The sequence below is a fragment of the Alosa sapidissima genome, chromosome 10 (genome assembly GCF_018492685.1).
Source record: "Alosa sapidissima isolate fAloSap1 chromosome 10, fAloSap1.pri, whole genome shotgun sequence".
Taxonomy (NCBI): domain Eukaryota; kingdom Metazoa; phylum Chordata; class Actinopteri; order Clupeiformes; family Clupeidae; genus Alosa; species Alosa sapidissima.
Window position 1 is genome coordinate 15,886,787 of NC_055966.1, and position 21,780 is coordinate 15,908,566.

General features: G+C 42.0%; 1 protein-coding gene and 1 long non-coding RNA gene across 2 annotated transcripts; one reads left to right on the forward strand and one right to left on the reverse strand.

Moving 5' to 3' along the window:
* The first annotated feature begins 218 nt into the window (after positions 1–218).
* LOC121720077 lies at positions 219–3,886 on the forward strand. Its single transcript, XR_006034438.1, has 3 exons — positions 219–360; positions 549–557; positions 3,874–3,886. It is a non-coding gene; the product is annotated as an uncharacterized LOC121720077 (long non-coding RNA).
* Positions 3,887–12,162: 8,276 nt separating this feature from the next.
* On the reverse strand, positions 12,163–20,630 carry rcc1 (regulator of chromosome condensation 1). The gene is made up of 10 exons (XM_042107994.1): positions 20,495–20,630; positions 18,957–19,042; positions 18,619–18,845; positions 17,607–17,786; positions 17,319–17,415; positions 16,889–17,011; positions 16,596–16,742; positions 15,553–15,672; positions 14,356–14,508; positions 12,163–13,016 (listed from the first exon to the last, which is right to left on the reverse strand). The coding sequence occupies exons 2-10, from the start codon at positions 19,027–19,029 to the stop codon at positions 12,841–12,843; spliced, it is 1,296 nt and encodes a 431-aa protein (XP_041963928.1). The 5' UTR covers positions 19,030–19,042; positions 20,495–20,630; the 3' UTR covers positions 12,163–12,840.
* Between the last annotated feature and the right edge of the window lie 1,150 nt (positions 20,631–21,780).

Consider the following 21,780-nt stretch of genomic DNA (forward strand, 5'->3'; position numbering starts at 1 on the left):
GATCTTGTTCTTGTGTGGTCTTACGTATTGCTCCCAGGTGGAACTGATTCATTAAACTTAACCATCTGGCCTCCCATTCCCGGAAACTGTATACATTCTCTGGGCCATGATGTGACATGGAAGGATAAACAGTATCTTATACACACCACAGATCCTTTTGTTCATTTTTATACCAGCCTTTAAAAGGTACACTATGCAAGATTTTACCTTAAAATATAATCTCTATGAAGCCAATTTGATGGTAAACAAATTTGTAATAGGGGAATCGTTCACCTATAGCATAGCCGTAGCAGGACGCTACCAAGAGAACCAGCAATGCAACTTCAACAATTGCTGACCCAGAGACATCTTGCATGAATCGTGAAACGTTACCTTGTCAGTAGATATAGCTCTTTGGAGATAGTTTTTGCCTGTTGTTAGTCCTTTGCCTCCACAACAAAAGCATTTTCATTGTGTACAGGGAGAACAAGCCATGACAAGTAGGGTATTTACAACGGCAAAGTAAAATATAAATATAAAGCGATAAGGGTGTTTTGGTCTACAATCAGACAATCTTTGTTTGATCTCTATTCACTGATTGACTCTACGTCTCATAACTACATTATGCATGCCACAGGTGACATGTCTAATATCTCCTTGTACAATAAGTGGGAGTCCTTAAGGGGAAATTAGAAAGTCTTATACCTTCAAACCAGAATGGCATACACTCATACTCTGTTCAGTTTCTTACCTAATATATCGGACAAGTGACTGATCTCTTGTGGGAAGTTATGATTATTATTTTTTTCTGTCAGCCAATCAGAAACACAGTAGGTTCCTAGTTATGTAACAAAATGGTTGACATTTAGTTGCTAAAATGTTTGCACAGGAGCACTGCTCTTGCAGAGACTGCTGATACTTGTACTGAGATTTTAAATATTTAAATAGCATTTGCTATTTATAGTTATTTCTATTTGTCCTTAAAACACTGGTGCAGTTGTTTGCATGCACACATTTTTAAATTGACTTCAGAAAGGGGAAATGTCTTACCCTCTGACTTATGCCCACTGGGGGTCCAATAACTTCCCGAACCTATTACACATCAATCCACATCAAAATAACTGGGGGTCATGCCGCAGGAAACCATTTTTTCTTGTTGTCTTAGGGGCAGCTGTGGCCTACTGGTTAGCACTTCGGACTTGTAACCGGAGGGTTTCTGGTTCGAACCCCGACCAGTAGGCACGGCTGAAGTGCCCTTGAGCAAGGCACCTCACCCCTCACTGCTCCCCGAGCGCCGCTGTTGTTGCAGGCAGCTCACTGTGCTGGGATTAGTGTATGCTTCACCTCACTGTGTGTTCACTGTGTGTTGAGTGTGTTTCACTAATTCACGGATTGGGATAAATGCAGAGACCAAATTTCCCTCACAGGATCAAAAGAGTATATATATACTTACTTATACTTAGATATTGTATCAATGACTAGGGAATGTACTAAGCTTTTCCAATTTGACTGTGTTCTTCCTGTCTGTAATGACCATGTAAAAGGAAATGGTCAAAGAACATTTGACAAATTAGAAAAGCGTATCGTTTCTACATTACAACTGCTTTCATTTATCATGCTCCCTCCCCTGTTAGCAATCTAGCAATACACCTTAAAGGAGAATTCCGGTGTGATATTGACCTAAAGTGTATTGAAACATGATACCGAGTGTGAACGTATGTCTCATAGCCCATCTCGGCTTGTCCCCTGCACTCCAAAATCTGGCGCTAGTTAGCCGATGCTACCAACAGCTTTTTCAATAGTGGTGCTTCGGCATCGGGCTAGCCATGCAAATAAATCACTGTTTTACACCCATTTACGAGGCTCAATGTATCTCCACACTTCATTGGTAGACTTCCGAGGGCCCTGACATTTGAAACGAGACATTGAGAACTTTGAAAAAGCACTGGTAGTTTACTTACAAGACGATTTACAGACAGTATCTTCACGAAGTTTAGTGTTTGCAGCCATCTTGAATTTAGTCACGATAAGTCGAGCAACGAGTAAGAATGAACTGGTATGATAAGGGATCAGATTCCAAAAATAATTCAGTGGAAATGCATGGATTCCAGTTTCTTCCAGTAGCAGCAACTGGAATCCATGCATTTCCACTGAATTATTTTTGGAATCTGATCCCTTATCATAGCTGTTCATTCTTACTCGTTGCTCGACTTATCGTGACTAAATTCAAGATGGCTGCAAACGCTAAACTTCGTGAAGATACTGTCTGTATAAATCGTCTTGTAAGTAAACTACCAGTGCTTTTTCAAAGTTCTCAATGTCTCGTTTTAAATGTCAGGGCCCTCGGAAGTCTACCAATGAAGTGTGGAGATACATTGAGCCTCGTAAATGGGTGTAAAACAGTGATTTATTTGCATGGCTAGCCCGATGCCGAAGCACCACTATTGAAAAAGCTGTTGGTAGCATCGGCTAACTAGCGCCAGATTTTGGAGTGCAGGGGACAAGCCGAGATGGGCTATGAGACATACGTTCACACTCGGTATCATGTTTCAATACACTTTAGGTCAATATCACACCGGAATTCTCCTTTAAATTCCTAAAGATGTTGGCCATTCAGAATGAAGCCAATTATGCATGTAAAATCTAATATCAAAATTAAAGCTTGGCTGCAAAATCAGACGATAGGGTTTTCAGAGCGTGCTAGAACATCACGAGGAAAATAAGCCAAGGCATATTTTCAATACAAAAACCTTGTAAACTCTACAAAGGCAACTCAGGGAATGTTGTAAAATAATTGAAAAGGGTATGGCTCCTGTAATTACTAAAAGAAGATAACTTTATTTTTCTCCCGTGAGGGCCAGGCATAAAACATACACACATGTATTCCACACTAAAAAAAATTGTGTGTGTGTGTAGGGGGACTCTTATTGTTTGTTCAGCAGCCTGATGGACAAAAAGGTGACTCTAAATCACAAGTAAATCTCAAGGTTAGCTAAGATCTGGCCCATATCTATACCAATCACTGTTTATCTACTCTAGAATACAACAATAGATTTATTTTGAAAATATACAAAACATGCCCATAGACACACAAACATAACTCAGAAAGTGATGAATGTGTTGTGAACAGAATAATAGAGACATGACTCGGTGCAACAAAAGTAAACAAGTGTGTGTGTGTTTGTGTGTGCGCATGCATGCAAAGAGAGAGGACGTGAATGGGAGGACCATTAATCTATATTTAGGCAGGCAAAAAGGATGGCTTTTTTCTCCAATTTTCGTGGCGGAAAAAAAAGATGATTGAAAATCTCTGGCGGTAACAAAGACACCCGGGTGCTTGAGAGCTCATTACCATGGCTTAGTGGTCACAATACTCAGCTCCAAAAACAGAGCTGCCACGTCTTTGTATTTGTTTAATATGTACAGTAAAGAGTATTGAGCCAAATGTTTCCGGGCCATTTGCACATCATGTCAACACCATTAGGTGGATCATGTCAAGCTACTTTTCTCGTCTTTCCAAGAATGCTTACAGTATAGCGTGTGCAATTTTTGAAAATTGTTTCTCCAAGCCTTCAAAGTATAGTGGCATGAGCAATTCCATGATACATGAGTAAAACTTAAACTCAAGCTGAGGCGCATGCATGATTTAACAAATGACAAAGTTAAGACAGACAGGGAGTTGTTGACATGACCTTTAACAAACACAGGGTGCTTTTGGCATCAGATGTACTTGCACTGACATTGCCTTATCATCAGGGTGAATGAAAACCTGACTGCAACCTCCAGAAAGATCCATGCAGCACTGCATGTACAGCATCTGCTACTGTGGTGTGTGCTTAAGACACTGATCTGATTAATATTGCAGCAGTTAAAATACACCAGAATGTTTTACAGCTTTGTTTGGCAGCCTCTGCTACTAGAAGGAACGCGACTGAAGGACTGAATAAAACTGTGGTCAGTAGACAATATGCTTTCATAATAAATAAAGACTTTTACTTTAATTAACTTTTGATTAGGAAGAAGCAAACACCCAATTCTCAACTACTGCAACTACTATGTTATGCTTGTCCTACTTTTTCTGTAGGGTTGTGGAATTGCCAATCTGCAGTGAATAAAGCGGACTTCATTCCTGCTCTGGCCTCACAGTTATCGCTTCAATTGCTTGCGCTTACAGAGACGTGGATTAGGCCGGAGAATACTGCCACGCCTGCAGCGTTGTCGACCAGTTATGCTTTTTCGCATACCAGTCGTTCGTCTGGTAGAGGAGGCGGGACAGGCTTTCTCGTCTCTGATGATTGGAGGTTTACACAGTTGCTGCCTGCTCAGGTCCACAACTCTTTTGAATATCATGCCATCATGATAACTGAACCATACAAATTATACTTGGTGGTTATTTATCGCCCTCCAGGACAACTTGAGAACTTTGTGAACGAGTTGGACATTCTACTGTCTGCTATTCCAATGGATGCATGCCCATTATTAATCCTTGGCAATTTTAATATTCATTTGGATAACTCGTCTTCAATTGACTTCCTGTCCTTACTCTCCTCATTTAATATCACACGTGTCCACAGTACTCCTACTCACAAGGCTGGTAAAGATCTTGATTTAATTCTGGTACGTAACTGTAATACAGACAACGTTTTGGTTAATCCATTACATGTATCGGATCATCACTTTATCAGATTCTCTGTGCGTCTCCTGGATAACCCAGCAGCTCCTCCTCCGATAATTTCGTTCCGGCGTAATCTCAGAAGCCTCTCAAGCGACCATTTTGCAACATTAGTAACATCTGCTTTACCTACTCCTAGCTCATTCTTGGCACTTGAGGTTAATGACGCTACAGAGACTCTCTGCTCTACACTGGCATCTTGTCTGAATGCAGCATGTCCTCTTTCCTCAAGACCTACTCGTTCTAAACCTCGCCATCCATGGCTGACGAACAGTATAGTCTCAGTACGAAAGGAACTTAGAGCTGCTGAGAGGAAATGGCGTAAATCCAGAGATGGAAATGATCTTAGTAACTACCAGTCTTTGCTGTCATCCTTTTCATCCATTGTTACACTTGCAAAATAGGCATTCTATCAAAGCAAGATTGAGAGTGTCACTGACAGTAGAAAACTTTGTTCTACTTTCAAATCTCTTCTCAATCCTCCACCACCACCATCAACTACTTCACTGTCAGCAAATGACTTTGCAACATTTTTCACTGAAAAAGTTGCTAAAATAAGTGCTCAGTTTGATGCTCCTATAAGGAGGGCTTTGCCTTGTGTTAGTATGACCGCATCATTTGACTCTTTCTCTCCTCTTGATGAGGAAGCAGTCTCTCAATTGCTTCAGCGATGTCGTCCAACAACATGCCCATTAGATCCTGTCCCGTCCACTCTTCTACAGTCTATCTCACCCGCTGTTCTACCAGCAGTCACACATGTATTTAATGCTTCACTCAGTTCTGGAATAGTTCCTTATTCTTTTAAACAGGCTAGGGTTACACCTCTGCTAAAGAAAAGTACACTTAATCCAACTGAGGTGAAGAACTACAGACCTGTCTCCCTTCTTCCTTTCTTGTCAAAGGTTTTGGAGAAAGTGGTCTTCAAGCAAGTTTGTGACTTTCTTCATCAGAATAATCTACTAGACCCTATGCAGTCTGGTTTCAAGAGTGGTCCTTCTACTGAAACTGCTCTTCTGTCTGTGACTGAAGCATTGAGAGTAGCTACAGTAAGTCCTCTGCTCAGTCATCAGTATTAATTCTACTAGATTTATCTGCAGCCTTTGATACTGTTAACCATGACATTCTCCTATCTATACTATCTGAACTGGGAATTTCTGGAAAAGCTCTTGACTGGTTTGAATCTTACCTTAAAGGGCGTTCTTTCAACGTGTCTTGGCAGGGACAGGTATCTAAGTCTCATGACCTCACCACAGGTGTGCTTCAGGGATCAGTATTAGGACCCTTGCTTTTCTCTATTTACACCACTTCCTTAGGTGATACCATTCGCTCCCATGGATTTGACTATCACTGTTATGCAGACGACACTCAACTTTACCTGTCTTTCCCACCTGATGACTCTAGTGTTTCCCACCGGATTTCTGCATGCCTTAAGGATATTTCAGCCTGGATGAAAGATCGGCACCTTCAGCTTAATCTCTCAAAAACAGAGTTTTTGGTGTTTCCAGCTAAAACAGCTATTCCCCAACAGATTAACATCCAGCTTGACTCAACTTCACTGACCCCAACTAGATCGGCACGAAACTTGGGCGTTGTAATTGATGACCGACTTAACTTCTCTGAGCATATAGCGTCTATTGCAAAATCATGTCGCTTTATGCTTTACAACATTAGGAAGATCAGACCTTATCTGACACAAAATTCCACACAACTTCTTGTTCAGACCATGGTCATCTCTAAGCTGGACTATTGTAATTCACTATTAGCTGGCTTACCCGCTTGTGTAACAAGATCATTACAGCTGATTCAAAATGCTGGAGCACGCCTGGTCTTCAATCAGCCAAAGAGGACACATGTAACTCCTCTCCTAGTTACTCTCCATTGGCTCCCTATAGTAGCCAGAATTAAATTTAAATCTCTCACTTTGGCCTATAGGACACTAACTAGATCTGCTCCTAGTTATTTTAATCCAATAATCAAGCCTTACATCCCCAACCGCCCACTGCGGTCTTCTGGTGAGCGTATGTTGTGTCGACCAGTCATGAAAACTGGGTCTAATTCCAGACTCTTTTCTTCAGTGGTTCCATGTTGGTGGAATGAACTGCCCAGTGCTCTCCGTTCTTGTGGTAGTTTTGGGTCGTTTAAGAGGGGTCTAAAGACATTCCTATTCAACATATACTTAGTTGTTTAAGCGCTTATGTGTTATGGTTTATATAATGTTGTTATATTTTAATTGGGCTGTTAATTAATTTGACATTATTGTTTATTATTGATATTCTCCCTAATGTAGTCTTAGCATGTCATTGTTTTTATATTATTGATTGAATTGACATTATTGTTTTATTATTGCCTTTCCCCTTTTTTACATTGCTTTTTATTAGGCTATTGCTTGAATTGATATTATTGTGTACTACAACTATTCTCCTTACTATATTTGACCTACATTTTAATCTGTTCCCTGTTCAATTTTAAATATTATTATGTTGTTTTGTATTTATGTGTCGCTTTGGACAAAGGCGTCTGCTAAATCCATAACCATAACCATACTATAACTACAACTACACATTTGCCTCTAGGCTACTACACAAGGGGAGTAGAGCTCAATGGTGTTTTATGCCCCCAACGTCATCTTCCAGGCAGCGCTGCCACTGTCGACTTAAAGGCACATTATCCTAACCCTAACCCTAACCCATGCCTAACCCTAACCCTAACCCTAACCCATGCCTAACCCTAACCCTAACCCTAACCCATGCCTAACCATAGCGCTATCCAGGCAGCACTGCCTTGAAGACAACGTTGGGGGCATAAAACACCAAGAAATAGGGAGTAGACAGAGTAGGAATATGGGGCCATGGATAAGAATAATAACACCATATAATCTGTACTGCAATTTTACCTGTACAGGCTGACAAAAAATGATGATAGTAACTCAGTCAAAGACAGACAGAATATTTTTAATTTTGAATGAAAAAGAGTTAAAAGAAAGAAGACAATGAAATGTTGTCACTCTAGCAGTATTCAGTTACTCACTGTTCAGACTCATCAACCTTTTGTGATCAATATGTAAAGTAATTCCCAATTCCTGTGTATGGCTTTAACAGAGATTTCAGTACTGTATTTATTGACAAAAACTCAATTTAACTATGGCAGAAATTACTTCAACTTCCACCTCTTAAATTTCTATGTACGTTATGCCTTTTCCCATTTTGTTGAGACAAATATGACCACACAGCAGCCCAGGGTAAAGAGAACACGCCACATACAGCAAACACTGGCAGCAGGAATAAATTAAACAAAATCTGCCCGTCGTGTCTAAAAGCCTCCAGAGGCCAACCTGCTGCATGAGCCGGCGAGTTCACGTGGGGCAGCGGACTCTCAAGACAACTTGGCAGCGCTCTGTCCTCGTAAACGGCAGTGACGGACACACAGACGGCAGGCTTGGGGGCACTCATGCTGAGCCACTGCAACCTTAACCACCCAATCGCATTGCGGTTCCTCTGCTACTGGATGTGGACCTAATCGCCTGGGTGATCTGATGGGAACGGAGGAGGCCATATCAGGACGTTAGGCGAACAGCTCTCATGCCCTGATAAAATGCACTGGGTTTCTTCACATACACAAGGCGGATCCTATTCATCAGCATGAGGGGATTTAGTAATGCAATACAAGAACTCAATGTCTCTGTTGTTTCTCTTGTTTGTTCAGACTTCTGCACTCATCTGCTAAGTCCCAAACATTTGCAGCCAATCAAGTAGCATTGACTTCACCAGGCGAGAGAATCTAGCTCACACGCTACACTGCACATTTGGCCATTTGTGCAGAGCGCTCGCTTGTATGCTCGTGTAAGACATCATCTGTCACACTCACATCATGAATATGAGGTACTTCAGAGGCAGCCAATCTACTTCACTGACTGCACGAGTCTACACTCTTACCCCGTGTGCTGTATTTATTGCCTTCCCCATATGTAGCAGGCCAAAAACACTGCCTTTGGTCTACACAACTTATTCATGAGCTGCACACCTAAGAGCAGCCACTTTCTGTAGATCACTGTAACGTTGGGATGCAAGGGCTGAGGAAGGCAGCATGATTGCAGCATGTAGGCCCATAACAGTGCTCTCTGATTGCAACACCAGTAAGCTGTGAGCAGTCACATGGAAAAAACATTACCCAGTTAATTCATTGTAAGCTAAGCCTGCCCCCAAACACCACATCTTTCTCTCACACACACACACACATTAGTGGTGAGTGGGCAGTAGGGTGAGACCAGGGCATGGGCCATTGAATCAGTGGCAACACATCACGCCTCAGCATGGAAGAAGTGATGCAATTGGTAACATGGTAGGTACTTGTGTGATAAATACTTGGAATATAATAAATAGCATTGTTATTAGATTATAGAATAGATACATTAGGTTGTGCCTTTTGTGATTATAGCACCAACAATATGACAGTGATGTGTAACACGATGATTAACCACAATAGTTTGCTAACCTCAATAGTAGGCCAGTTTTTACATCACCATTCCAAAGGCTACAAACACATAACATATAGACTACCAGAGATACTATATGATTGTTATAGTTATTTTTTCGTAAAGGACTTTTCATGTGTTCCATGCACTGTACAGTGTTTCCCCATACATTGACTTATTTGTGGCGGCCCACCACAACACTGACCACCACACAATGATTTGCCATGTTGTAGGCTACTATTTAAATGGGATGGAATTAGTTTATAGTAGAGCTATGTGCACCTTTGCACAGCCTCTCCTTGTCTCTCAACAATCTACATGCACGTTTAAAGAAAACATTAACAATCCTGCAATTGTTGGCTAAATTGTGCTTAAATCTGCATCATAACCACGCTGCGCTAATTTGTTAAAAACTGTTGCATTCAAGTTAATTCTACAAACCTACCACCACAAATAGAATTCAATTCTATGGGAAACACTGCTGTAGCTTACATAAATATATTAAGATTACATTTTCTGACTATATTTGTATGGAAATGGTTCCAAGTACCCTACGTCTGAAAACAGACAGCCAGATAAGACAGCCTATTTCAAAGAGGGAAAAGTAATTTGCAGTCTAAAGGCTGTTTTCCAGTCAAATGTGACATCCTGTTAATCAATTTTAACTCATGAAAAATAGAATGAAATAAATAGTCCCTAAGCCATGACGTAGCGTTGTCAAGGCAGCGATATCACTGGATCTAAACAAATCAATCTACCATTAGAAATGACCATAGTGGTGGCTTTCTTAATATATTTCAATCATTTTACAACGTTTCTTAGACGTTAGTATATTTTTTTTACACTGTAGGAATCACATATTACAACATATATTCATACCAACACAATCAAATTCGTGACTACAGAGTTTTATTTTAGCATGGGTTTCCTCCTTAAAAGAGACCTGCATAACTTCACAGCATGCGTTTAAAATCCTTAAATTCACGGACGTGTTTTGGCTTTATTTTTTTGGCAAAAAACGTCACTCTTAACAGCCGCCAGTCTTTGAGAAGACGTGAAATATCCACTGGAATTTTGTTTCTTACTATTACACCTGCCAGGGAATCCGTGTTATGTGGCTAAGTTGCTGCCTAGCAGGTATAGCACGTTTAAATGGCTATAGCCTACATTTAAAACAATTTATTAGCTAGAAATGATGCCACATGTCTACATTCAATGCTATTTAAGCCACTTCGAAAGTTTGTTTAGATCCAGTGATTCTGCCTTCATGGAAACGCTACGTCACACTTCGGGAATCCATTCACTTGAGCCTAAATAAAAGATTAGGCTAGATCTTGGCTTCTCAAAGTTTCCATAGCAACAGCTTATATCCATTACGTATTTTTGGCAGAAGAACTTTGGACCAAGTGCAGTTTCTTAAAAATCCTGCAGAGCAACACAATAGTACATCATTGTATAATTCAAAAACTATATAATTACAAAACCATTACAATGAAACACGAGGGATGCAGATGCGCCAGTCACGCCGGATGTAAAGATGCCTTTTGGACAATCCATTAAAAACAGCAAACAAAACAGGAAACGTTAAGCTATAGTAAGATGGCTCTTTGGGACCAATATCCGTTAAAAAGGGGATAAAATGACAAAAACATCAATTAAGTGCTTCCAGATAAGACTGTGGGTACATCAAAGGACTGATCAAACCACGAGTCTTGGAGGACCCATTCTTTCTTTCTGCCCACATACGTTATGAGTCATTTAGCAAAGACTGGAGTGAAATGAAAACAGAAAGGGGGGGGATAGGCCTACATTAGTTGTTCTCCTGAGGGAACACAAAACAGACAGCTGGCTTTGATCCTAACCTTATGTATGCCACGGACACACTTCAATATCTCAAGTACCTTTTAACCAGGATTTCAATTTCGTTGTGAGCAAACAACTTCTCTGCCTCTTTCTCGCTCTCACCATATTTAGACATGTTTACATGCAAGTAGGCTACAGCAAGTCTGGGGTATGAAAGCTCAAGTAATCATGAAACACTGTTGTATCCATAGCTGTGATTTATGACTGACCACTGCCCTCTAGTGGTTGGAGATATGGATAAAGGAACCAGCTAAAAGGAAGACACTTGCTAATTCAACTGAACTATACCCTTTAGATTTGAAATGCACATCTAAAAACATTACTGACATAGCTCTGACCAAGACTGGTCAAGTTTCTAGACTAATATAATTACGAAGCAGGGCACACTGAAAGATATTCCATAGCCTCATGACCTGGGTTCTGGGACTAGGAAGCTGCACTTAGTGCTTTGAGTAGCCAATCGAACCCCAAAGTCTTCGCTGATAACCTCCTCCCGACCAGGTTTGGTTAACAGCATAAGATGCTGAACACCATGGTGATACAGCGACACTAAAACAGAGCCACTTTCGTGTCACAGCTTGGAACGCAACATACCTCGCTAACCCACTAATCGAGCTTCGCATATATACCCCTTAGGTCCCACATTCACTAAACACACTGCGTTTACAGACCACTGACCCCCAGCCCAAAAGCATGACTTCGGAAGAGTTTAAGCATAAGAGGTCCAGAGTAAATAATATTTAGAGATCGGCTTAGTGATTCTGAAGTCAATAAACAATCAAATTAGTGGTTTAGCAAATCTGGTTATAGATTCTCTCATCAACCAATGAAATTACTCCACTCCCAACCGTGCATCTGACATAATGCATTGATTACACAGAATAATTACAGTGCACTGAATTAGAAACACAGAGCGCCGCTGTTTAGTACCGGGATTAGTGTGTGCTTCACCTCACTATGTGTTCACTGTTGATGCAGGCAGCTCACTGCGCCACGATTAGTGTGTGCTTCACCTCACTGTGTGTTCACTGTGTGCTGAATGTGTTTCACTAATTCACAGATTGGGATAAATGCAGAGACCAAATTTCCCTCACGGGATCAAAAGAGTTTATACTTATACAAGATTACACCTTTAAACTAGGATAAATAGAGCATTAATTACAGTAGAACGATAAAATAAACAGCTGAATGAACTTTAATGTTGAACAAAAGTTTAATAAATGCAATACATCATTGAGCCATCCCAAGTACAGTTACTGTCTAATGAAGTATGGAAGGTGAACTGTGAGGGGAAACTTGATTTATTGCTTTAACTGATCAATGAACTTAAAAGATGGGATGAGCCACTAAAAAGATCCATTGCCTTTTGTTACTCCTGCAAATACACTCAAATCCAAACATACATGTGGACACGCACACGCACACACACACACACACACACACACACACACACACACACACAGAAATGGGTTAGCATCCCTGAAAGGCATTCTACGGGCTCTCATTAAAAAGGATTTAAGAATAAAAAAAGAATCAAGCACAACCTGTGTTTTATAAAAATAGTCTCTTGTTCTTTTTTTTTAATAATTTCTTGTCATGATCTATCAGATCACATCCAGTGAAAAGTTTGGGTTCACTCTGGTCAGGACTTTGACTCCTCAAAAATGCACTTTTCTCTCTTCCTCTCCAGCCATTATAAAACCCTACCTCAACCCCTCTCCAACAGACTGGCCCAGCACAGATAAGTGCCCAACACCATCCCGCCCCTAATTTAAAAAGGCTTCGTTTACAGATACCCAACAGAATCGACAGTTCCTTTTTTTCTCACTTCCATCTCCCCGCTGAGCAAAGCTCATCAGCTTTCCTGCTTGTCCCTGACCAGCAGCACGGTGTGCTGCCCCCCGCTGGACACTGACAGAACTGTGCGGCCCTCCAGCTGTTTGCCCGTCATCTCCACTGGGCTCCACTCGTCGTCCTCTTCCCCCGTGCCCAGCTGCAGGTTGGTGCCCATGCCCCAGGCGAACACAGACCCTGATGGACCCACAGACACACAATATGGATCATTGCCTTCAATCGCTAAATGTCAAGGAGCTCAAAAGCCCATCAAAAAACACCCCTCAATCCTGAGGCAATCTGCTGATTGGCTGGATTTGGTTATAGCTTGGTCCAAACCATGCCGTTAGGTTTTCTATATACAGTGGCAGGAGTATCTACGAACACAGGAGGCTTTTTGAGTGCAAACACTCAAAGTGGACAGCAAAGGAATCATGAGAGTCAATTTGTTTCATTTAGGGGTGCACAGATCCTATATCGGCCCCCGATATGAACAAAATAGCTGGATCGGGGATCGGAAAAATACAGATTCATAAGCCGATCCAAATTTACTTCAACTTCAAAGACTGAGCCATGACACACACCAGCCAATTGCCACTAAATAGACCTTTTGCCTGGGGTTTGTCATTACATCATTATCTTTACAGTCTGCCAGTCATTATATTTCTGGTTTTCATTATTTTATTAACCACCATTTGTCATTGATAAATTACGATCTTCATGAGTTTTTGTTGCATTTTTAGGCAACACGTTTAATGCGTGACTGTCAACACAAAATACTCAAACCAAACACATTATAATTTTCATCGCTTATCTGTAAGCCAAGGAATCGGTATTGAGACTGAAAAAGTCAGATTGATGAACCCCTAGTTTCATTTGATAAAAAGTGTGAATGTTGAATCATAGGACTGCATCTTTAAGAGCATCTAGCTGTAAAATTGAAGTTGCTCTTTGGGGTGAGTGGGGGGTGGGATCTACCTGGGAAGGTTGTAGGTAGCAGTGAGGGAAAGAATGTTTAAGTCAGGCCTGATGGGTATCGACCGATACATAAAGCCCAGGAATCGGTATCGAGACTGAAAAAGTTGGATCAATGAATCCCTAGTTTCATTTGATAAAAAGTGTGAATGTTGAATCATAGGAATCGGAATGACAAAAAAAACAAACAAAAAAAAAACAGCAAAAAGCACATAGTTAGATCATTTGTTTGGCAAGTAAGACTCAATATTTCATAACTGTGCAATCAAATGTAGTGAATATGATTCAGTTGTCAGACATGAACGGTATGAAAATGTGTAAGTATTTCCTAATAGAACAGGGATGGAATGCTCACTTTGGCAGGGTATTAACAGAGTTTTCAATACAATTGTATTGACATGGTACCAACACGTGTCTCTTTCAAATGACAGAAGTCTAACAAAAAGTCTAACAAAAGTCTAACTTGCTAAAAGTCTGCACCCTAAATTGGACAGATTCAAGACTGAATAGGGCAAATTGCAAAGAGCAAGCAGCCAAAGCTGGGCACAGCCCAGACGCTCACCTTGTTTGGTGACTGCATAGCTGACGGAGGCTCCACAGGCAACCACCTGGGCTCCATCGATACCTGGCACAGGTGTGGGCTCGTTTTTCTCCTCCGCCCCCTCGCCTAGACCCAGACGGCCGTACTCCGCTCTGCCCAGGCTGTACACCTTGCCTGGTGGGGGACCACAAGAGACACAGCTTGAATTAGTTTGGCCTGATACAGGCAAGGAGTTTGATTTTCTGATAGAGCCTGATTTTTATTTTGCCCGGTAGGCCTAGGCTTTATAATTAAAGAGAAGAAAGAAAGTCTTTGTTTTAGTGCTGGGTGACAATCTACACTGGTTTACCGTTCTTGGAATCTAAAAAGTATGGATGTTTACAGATTGCTTGCATGTATATCAGTATTGTATTTGCATCAGGCATACTCACACCGTGCCAGAGCACTCACAATAGGTACCGTGCCAGAGCACTATTGTTAGCGGGGGTGAGGAGAGGGGGGACAATCACATTGCACTTATCCATCCATAAAGAGCACGGTTGAGACAAAGCACTCTAGAATCTTTGCTTGAGAGTGTCTTATTACCATAACAACCTTGTACTCAAGGAGTTAACAGAACAGTTGTGTTTATCACATCATAATCCATGTTCTGCACTCAGGTATATTTGCAATCATACTAAATGTGTACCGTGCCCGAGTCCAACAGAACCATGACCAAGTCCACTTCTTCTAGCAGGCCGAGACATGGATCAGCGTCCTGTGCCTGGGCACGGTACGGAGCGACCACACTAGTCAATGAACTAGCCTTTAGGGGACAAGTGTACAGGGGCACAGTATAGACGGCATAGTGTGACTACGCCCTAAGTAGAACAGCAGCCTGTACACATCTGAAACATTTTGACATTTAAGATTCAAGTGAAATTCAAAACACAAATACATGAAAAATAGGTTTCCTTTTCTGGAAACCTGGCTCCGGTCTGATTTCTCCAACACCGTGCAAGGTGCAGTCTTTGAAGATCAAACGTTGTTTAGTCTATTTGGAAAGTAAAAGATGCTATAGCTCATAGTACCATCAGATCAACTGGCCAGCAGCTCATAAATATCAAGGTTGCCATGTATTTGGAAGAACTTAGGAATTTTATGTGCGCTATGAACTATGTGGAGAATGTTATTTACTTCAGCCAAAACTCTTGGACAGAAGATGCACTTGTAAATTACCTTCAGAATCCATGCAGACCGTGTGATGCTGTCCACCTGAGAAGCCAACCCAGGAGGTGGTGGAGTTCTTGAAGGACGTCAGCTTCACAGGTGTGAAACACACGTTTGTGCTTTGGGTTCCTAACACACACGGCAACAAGAAAACTATGTATTGTACAGGTACTGTATGTATATTTACATTTGAAAAAAAAAAAAAAGGAAAAAAAAAAAAAAGTATATGTATAGTATAATTAGCATGTTTATGTCATCATTGTTATTAACAATAATTGTCACTACATCCCTATGACGTTAAGTTAGACTATTCGGTAACACTTTACTTGACGGGTGAGTTCATAACACGTTCATAGCAGCTGTCATAAACTGCACATAAAGCATTCATGACTTTCATGAGACATGACTCAACATTCATATCAAACCTTTCATGAATGTGGTAGACAGAACGACAAAAATGTGTCAAAATAAAAGTCCAACAATTGCAAAGCAGCATTGCCGTTTTTGTTCCAAAGCTCTTACCTGATCACGTCACATCTGAGTCAATTGTTTCATAAAAATGTATTTGTTTTATGATACCTTCGCAGATGATTTCTCATCTTTTGCTACTGGGAATGTCCAACCGTTCCAGGTTACACAAATACGGGTCAGCTGAATGTAGGCTAGTTTACCTCCCAGTGTTAAATTCAGTGATTATGAATACTTCACAACTTGTATAGTAAAGTGACATTCGATGTAGACTTCATAAGATATTCATGAAATATTTACAAAGGCTGGAGAGAAAAACAGCAATGCTGCTTTGTGATTGTTGGACTTTTATTTTGACAAGTTGTCATTGTTCTGTCTTCCACATTCATAAAAGGTTTGGTATGAATGTTTCATGAGACACGACTCAGTCATGAATGTTTTATGTGCAGTTTATGACAGCTGCTATGAATGTGTTATGAACTCACCCATCAAGTAAAGTGTTACCGACTATTCTGCTGTCAAGTTGGCATGAATTAACAAAGACAAAGACGTGAGATCTGAGAAGGCAGACTGCTTCAAGTTACCTAGCTGATGGTAGTTTGAGAGGCCAAAGCCGTAGACGTGGCCATCTTTCGACAAGGCGAAGGTGAAATAGGCACCACAGAACGCGTCGATGAAGCGTGTCTTTCCCCGAGAGTTCACCAGGACCAGCTGGGGTGAAAGCAACCTCACTACACACACACACAAAATTGGCATGTAATTTGCACTGGAATGCCCGAACCTTTTGACTACAAGGATATGGAAATCATTTATAAAAGTATGTATGGAAATGTGGGAGTATTGTGAGCGACTGTGTGCGTCACACACGGCTACGTACACAGTCCCAGTCTGCCTCCCCGATTGGCGAAGCACTCGGCCACTCTTCCCAGCTGGCCCTGCTCCGCACACCCTGAGGAGTACAGGTCTCCGGCCTTAGTCAACATCACCAGGTGATCGCTACCTAGCCACACACGGGCAGAGAGGATGGCAAAGGAGTTACAACCACAAACGGGTAGAGATGATGGCACAGGAGTTACAACCACAAACGGGTAGAGATGATGGCACAGGAGTTACAATTACACACAGATTTAACATCTTTATCATTACGACACAGTATCGGGTTGTTTACTATTGTGCACCTACAAACACATAAGCATTGGGAAAGTGAAGACACTTCAGAGTTACAGAAAAAAAAACACTTAATACATTTGCAAATCATTTCATAACTGGCAAAATTATATTTAGTATGACAAAATAACAGATCTCACCTGATACAATTTTCACCACTGGCTCTTTAATGGGCATTTTCACAGGGATGGCAGACTTTTGCATGGGTTCCAGCAGTCCAATGACTCCATTGTTATCCTAGAATAAAACCAGTCAATCAGTACCTACTAAATACAGCAAATACATCCACATCTAGTTGCTATATACAGTGTCTGGGGGCTACTAGGATATAGCATTCAGCTGCTAAATTGTCTAGTGATCTAACATAACACAGGTTAAGAGAGAGTGTAAGAGTGTGTGTGTGTATTTCCTTGGTCTGAATCACTGACCCTGAAGGAGCCCCAGACGTAGACGGTGCCCTGCTCGGTGAGGGCGGCGGTGTGGCTGTCCCCAGCTGACACAAGCACCACGCGCTCTTCCAGCTCCACCTTGCTGGGCGACATCTCCGAGCCCTCCTCGGACGTGTTGCGGCCCAGCGCGCCCTCGTCGTTACAGCCAAACGTGTAGACCTGCAACACAGGGTGGGAAGAAAACACTGACATGAACCCTGAAATTACACAACAACAACAACCACATTACATTTATATAGTGCTTTTCTCGATATTCAAAGCGCATCACATGGATGGGGGGACCTCACTAGTAACCACCACCAATGTGTAGCACCCACAGCTCAACACCTCAGATTGTGACCTACTCTAACTATCCAAGAAGTCATGCAAAACACAGGAATTCCAACAGCAACAGAACCATGTGCTTCAGCAGCTGCAGCAGAGTTCAATTCTGCTGTGAGAGTGGCTCAGCATTAACGTTTCCATCCATTAAAGACCTCAAAGAGGATGGAAGGAAACTGAACACGATGCATAGCTTGTACTGCTGTGACATGCAATGTGCCAGTCAAGTGTAGCTCACAGGGGGAATCATAAGAAGCTCACAGTAACCCATACACTCATTTTCCGTCAATGTTTGTTCTGTATTTCAAGGCTATCTACTGGCATCCATACTCACATTTTATTATATATAACTGTTGCAACTGCGACGTAATATGCATCTCCATGTCGTAAATTCTAGGGGCGAGGCCTTTAAAACGAGCATATATAGGGGCGTGATATTTAAATTACCCTCGTTTCCAGCTGCCAAATTTATCAACACACATTTATTCTTATTGATACATTTTCATGAATCACACGTGAGCCCCTTCGTAAGATGATTTCTGCCCTCAGATCTATGCTGGTTTATACCCTCGTTAGATAACAGAGGGGCACTGAATGTATATCCATACAAATAAGAACAAAACATAAAAAAAACACAGGGTGGCAACACTGATCTCACTGGGCAACTCACCTTTCCGGATTCGCCCAGGCATACTGTGTGCATGCCCCCGGCCACCGCCTGCACCACCCCCTCCGGCAGGTTGACCAGGGCGGGCTTCTTGCGCTCCATCACGTCCTCGCCTAGGCCCAGCTGGCCAACGTCTCCCTGGCCCAGGACCAGCACCAAGCCCTTCTCCTTCCCATGGCTCCGGTGCTGCACCAGCAAAGCCTCCCCCTCTTCTGGGGTGATGGTAGTTCCTGAAGGCCAGAGAAACAGCATGTTGGGAGGTCAAAATAGAAGGGGGCAAAGATAATTGACCATAAAAGTAATATGCAAAAAGGACTAATTAACAGGTAAGTCACACTAACCTTTGACCTTTTTAGTCTGTTTTGATGGTGTGGGAACATCTGATTTCCTCTTAGCAGGCTTTCTCCCAGGCATTATTGCTCTCCACCTGTAGACAGAAGGGCGGAGTGAGTACATACACAAGTAGAACACGAGAGTCTGTGCCACTTCAGTTCAGATCGATGAGTAATTTGATGTACCCTGGAAATCCAGAGTTCTCGCGAGAGAACAATGAAATTGTCTCTGCGAGACACTCTGGCAAAGAGCAATGATGCACGTTACTTTTTCCCCTTGCATTCCAGGAACCAGCTAAACTGATGAAGACAGCGCAGCAACGTTGGAGGACAGTATATTGGTCGTAGTGTTATCCGATTGCGTCCAAGTCCGAAATCATTCAGAGTAAACATGGTCTAGTGTTATCCAATTGCGTGCAGTGAGATTTTTAAATGCATGCTTGTTGCCGCCCCTCGAGTTGGGCCATTACATTGCTCTTTGCCAGACCCTTAATCTGGCAAAGAGTAATGTAATGGCCCAACTCGAGGGGCGGCAACAAGCACTCGAGATTTCTAGATTATCAGGGTCTGGATTTTCTAGGTTAAATTTGATGTCGGTTATCTTTATTTTAAGCGATAGCAACGTACACTAATGAACCCTGTGCATCTCTGATTAATTGCCACCATGTGCGTCGATAATAAACTACGTCATGCATGGAAAGGTCAACAACAACTTAAGGTCATAAATAAAAATAGTCAAGTCACGTTGCGACTAACACTGGTTAAGAATAACATTAGCAATTTCTGAATTAAAAGCAGCCAACACTGCCCCACGTCCACAGCAGTTGCTTCGCTGGCTAAGCTCGGCATAGCAGTACTATAACGTTAGAGCTTCTGTCAATGAATTACTTTGTGCTGATACACAGCTGTTAATTTATGCTACGTGCGCTGTAGAGAAATGGCATGCGCCCCGACAGCTGACGGACAGTCACCAATGTTGCGAACCTACTTGAGAACGTCAACTTCTATTCAGTCCAATAACACCTTTACTTAAGCCCGACATCTGTTCATATTGAAAGCTATCCAACAAGTTGGTTGTTCTTCGGCTAATGCGTTGTAATGTTTCCGCATGTCCAGGTTCGGTTACTCGGTTAGGATTGCTAGATAGCTAACATTGACCCGCTAATTTTTAAAACGGACCTCTTCGATGGCGAAACGTCCGGTAAGTTAACTTACTTAGCTGACTTCACCTAGCCATGTGATGCTATGGACCTATTCCATGGAGACACTACAATATTTTGTATTAAAAGAAGACGTGAAATGTGTTTGTTTAGCCCGGTCACTCAACATTACAACAAGTCAAAAATAATTCTGTGCATGAAACTTTAGATTACCTTTGCTTGCTTTACCATGCCGACACGACTGTAGCTAGCTAGGTAGCTAGCGGACAGCCATACATTTGACTAACAAGGTAAATAACAAGGCTGCACACACAGTTTTCATTTTAGAACACCCGAGTGAATGTTGTATCAAATACATTTTAGCCAAATGAGAATTGCCCCACTTACCAGTTACTCTGAGTGAATAAGAAATGATACTGACGCCGAGGAGTTTGCTAGCCTTACCGCTTTCTTTGCACCTTGGTGGAGCGTGCACTGTGCGGCGTAAATGAATGCATGTTGAACTACTTCTTTTGCTGTATTGACGCGGCTGTAGTTTGCACTCTGTTTGCAGAGCGCCACCTGGTGTAAGGGAAGAAGTTGTAGAATTTTGTTTATCCACATCTGCTCTGTTCTGCCCTGTCCCATTTCCATGAGGTGGAAATAAATTGGCTGATATTACCAGATGCAGTGCAGTTATATGCTATCTTAGGAATATACCTTAATTTAGCCTGACTATATGTATGTGAGGGCACAGTCCATGTAAATAAATTCTTACTACAGGCCAGTGGTTCTCAAACTCTTTCTGTCATTCCCTACTTTGGAGTTGGGAAATTGTCAAGCCCCACCTGCATCACCGCAGCAAAATGGTGATGTTAAAATAATATTTTTGCATTTTGGTTCCTTGTTACATTTCTTGCCTCAGTTCCCTGGATCTGGATGTTCTACCAGTCTGTTGTTGCCAGCGTCCTCTTCTATGCAGTAGTGTGTTGGGGAGGAAGCACAAGGAAGAAGGATGCGGGGCGAATTGACAGGCTGGTAAGGAAAGCTGGCTCTGTAGTGGGAGCTGAACTGGAGTGCATCACTTCACTATCAGACAAAAAGACCCTGAACAAACTGATCAACATCTTGGACAATGAGTGTCACCCACCCCACAGCACTATTGTTAAGCAGAAGAGCCGGATCAGCTGGAGACTTCGCTCACTGCCTTGCACAACGGACAGACTGAGGAAGTAATTTGTCCCCAGGGCCATTGAACTGTTCAATGCCTCACTTAAGGGAAGAGGAGAGATAGGCTTCTCTGCATAGTCTGCTGCCTCTTCACCCCCTCCATGTTTGGTACTGTCTGTCCACTAGCCATTTGTACCACTGTCTTTATGCCTCACTGTTTGCGTGCTATATTAGCACATTAGCACATATGCATAATCCCTCCCCCCCTCCATGCCACAGCCGAACTGTGGCCACACTTATACATTTTCTTAAATAGTTAAATATATAGATATATAGACTTTACTTTACTTTACTTCTGCATTGTTGCACTTACTCATTTGCACTATCACCATTGCACTACACTACCACCATGACACTCATTCACACAGAGCACCTTAGAGCACCTTACCATACCTTACTATGCACAGAGAATCACAGGCTCAGTCCCTGCCTCAGTCATTGCAAGCGCCTCTGATTGATTAATC

Excerpts from the sequence above, each read along its gene's own strand:
- rcc1 (XM_042107994.1), bottom strand. The coding sequence starts at position 19,029 with ATGCCTGGGAGAAAGCCTGCTAAGAGGAAATCAGATGTTCCCACACCA. Across the intron at positions 17,787-18,618 it reads GCCTGGGCGAATCCGGAAAG|GTCTACACGTTTGGCTGTAA; the intron begins GTGAGTTGCCCA and ends CCTGTGTTGCAG. Across the intron at positions 14,509-15,552 it reads GGTCTGCATGGATTCTGAAG|GCAAGGTGTACAGCCTGGGC; the intron begins GTAATTTACAAG and ends GTCCCCCACCAG.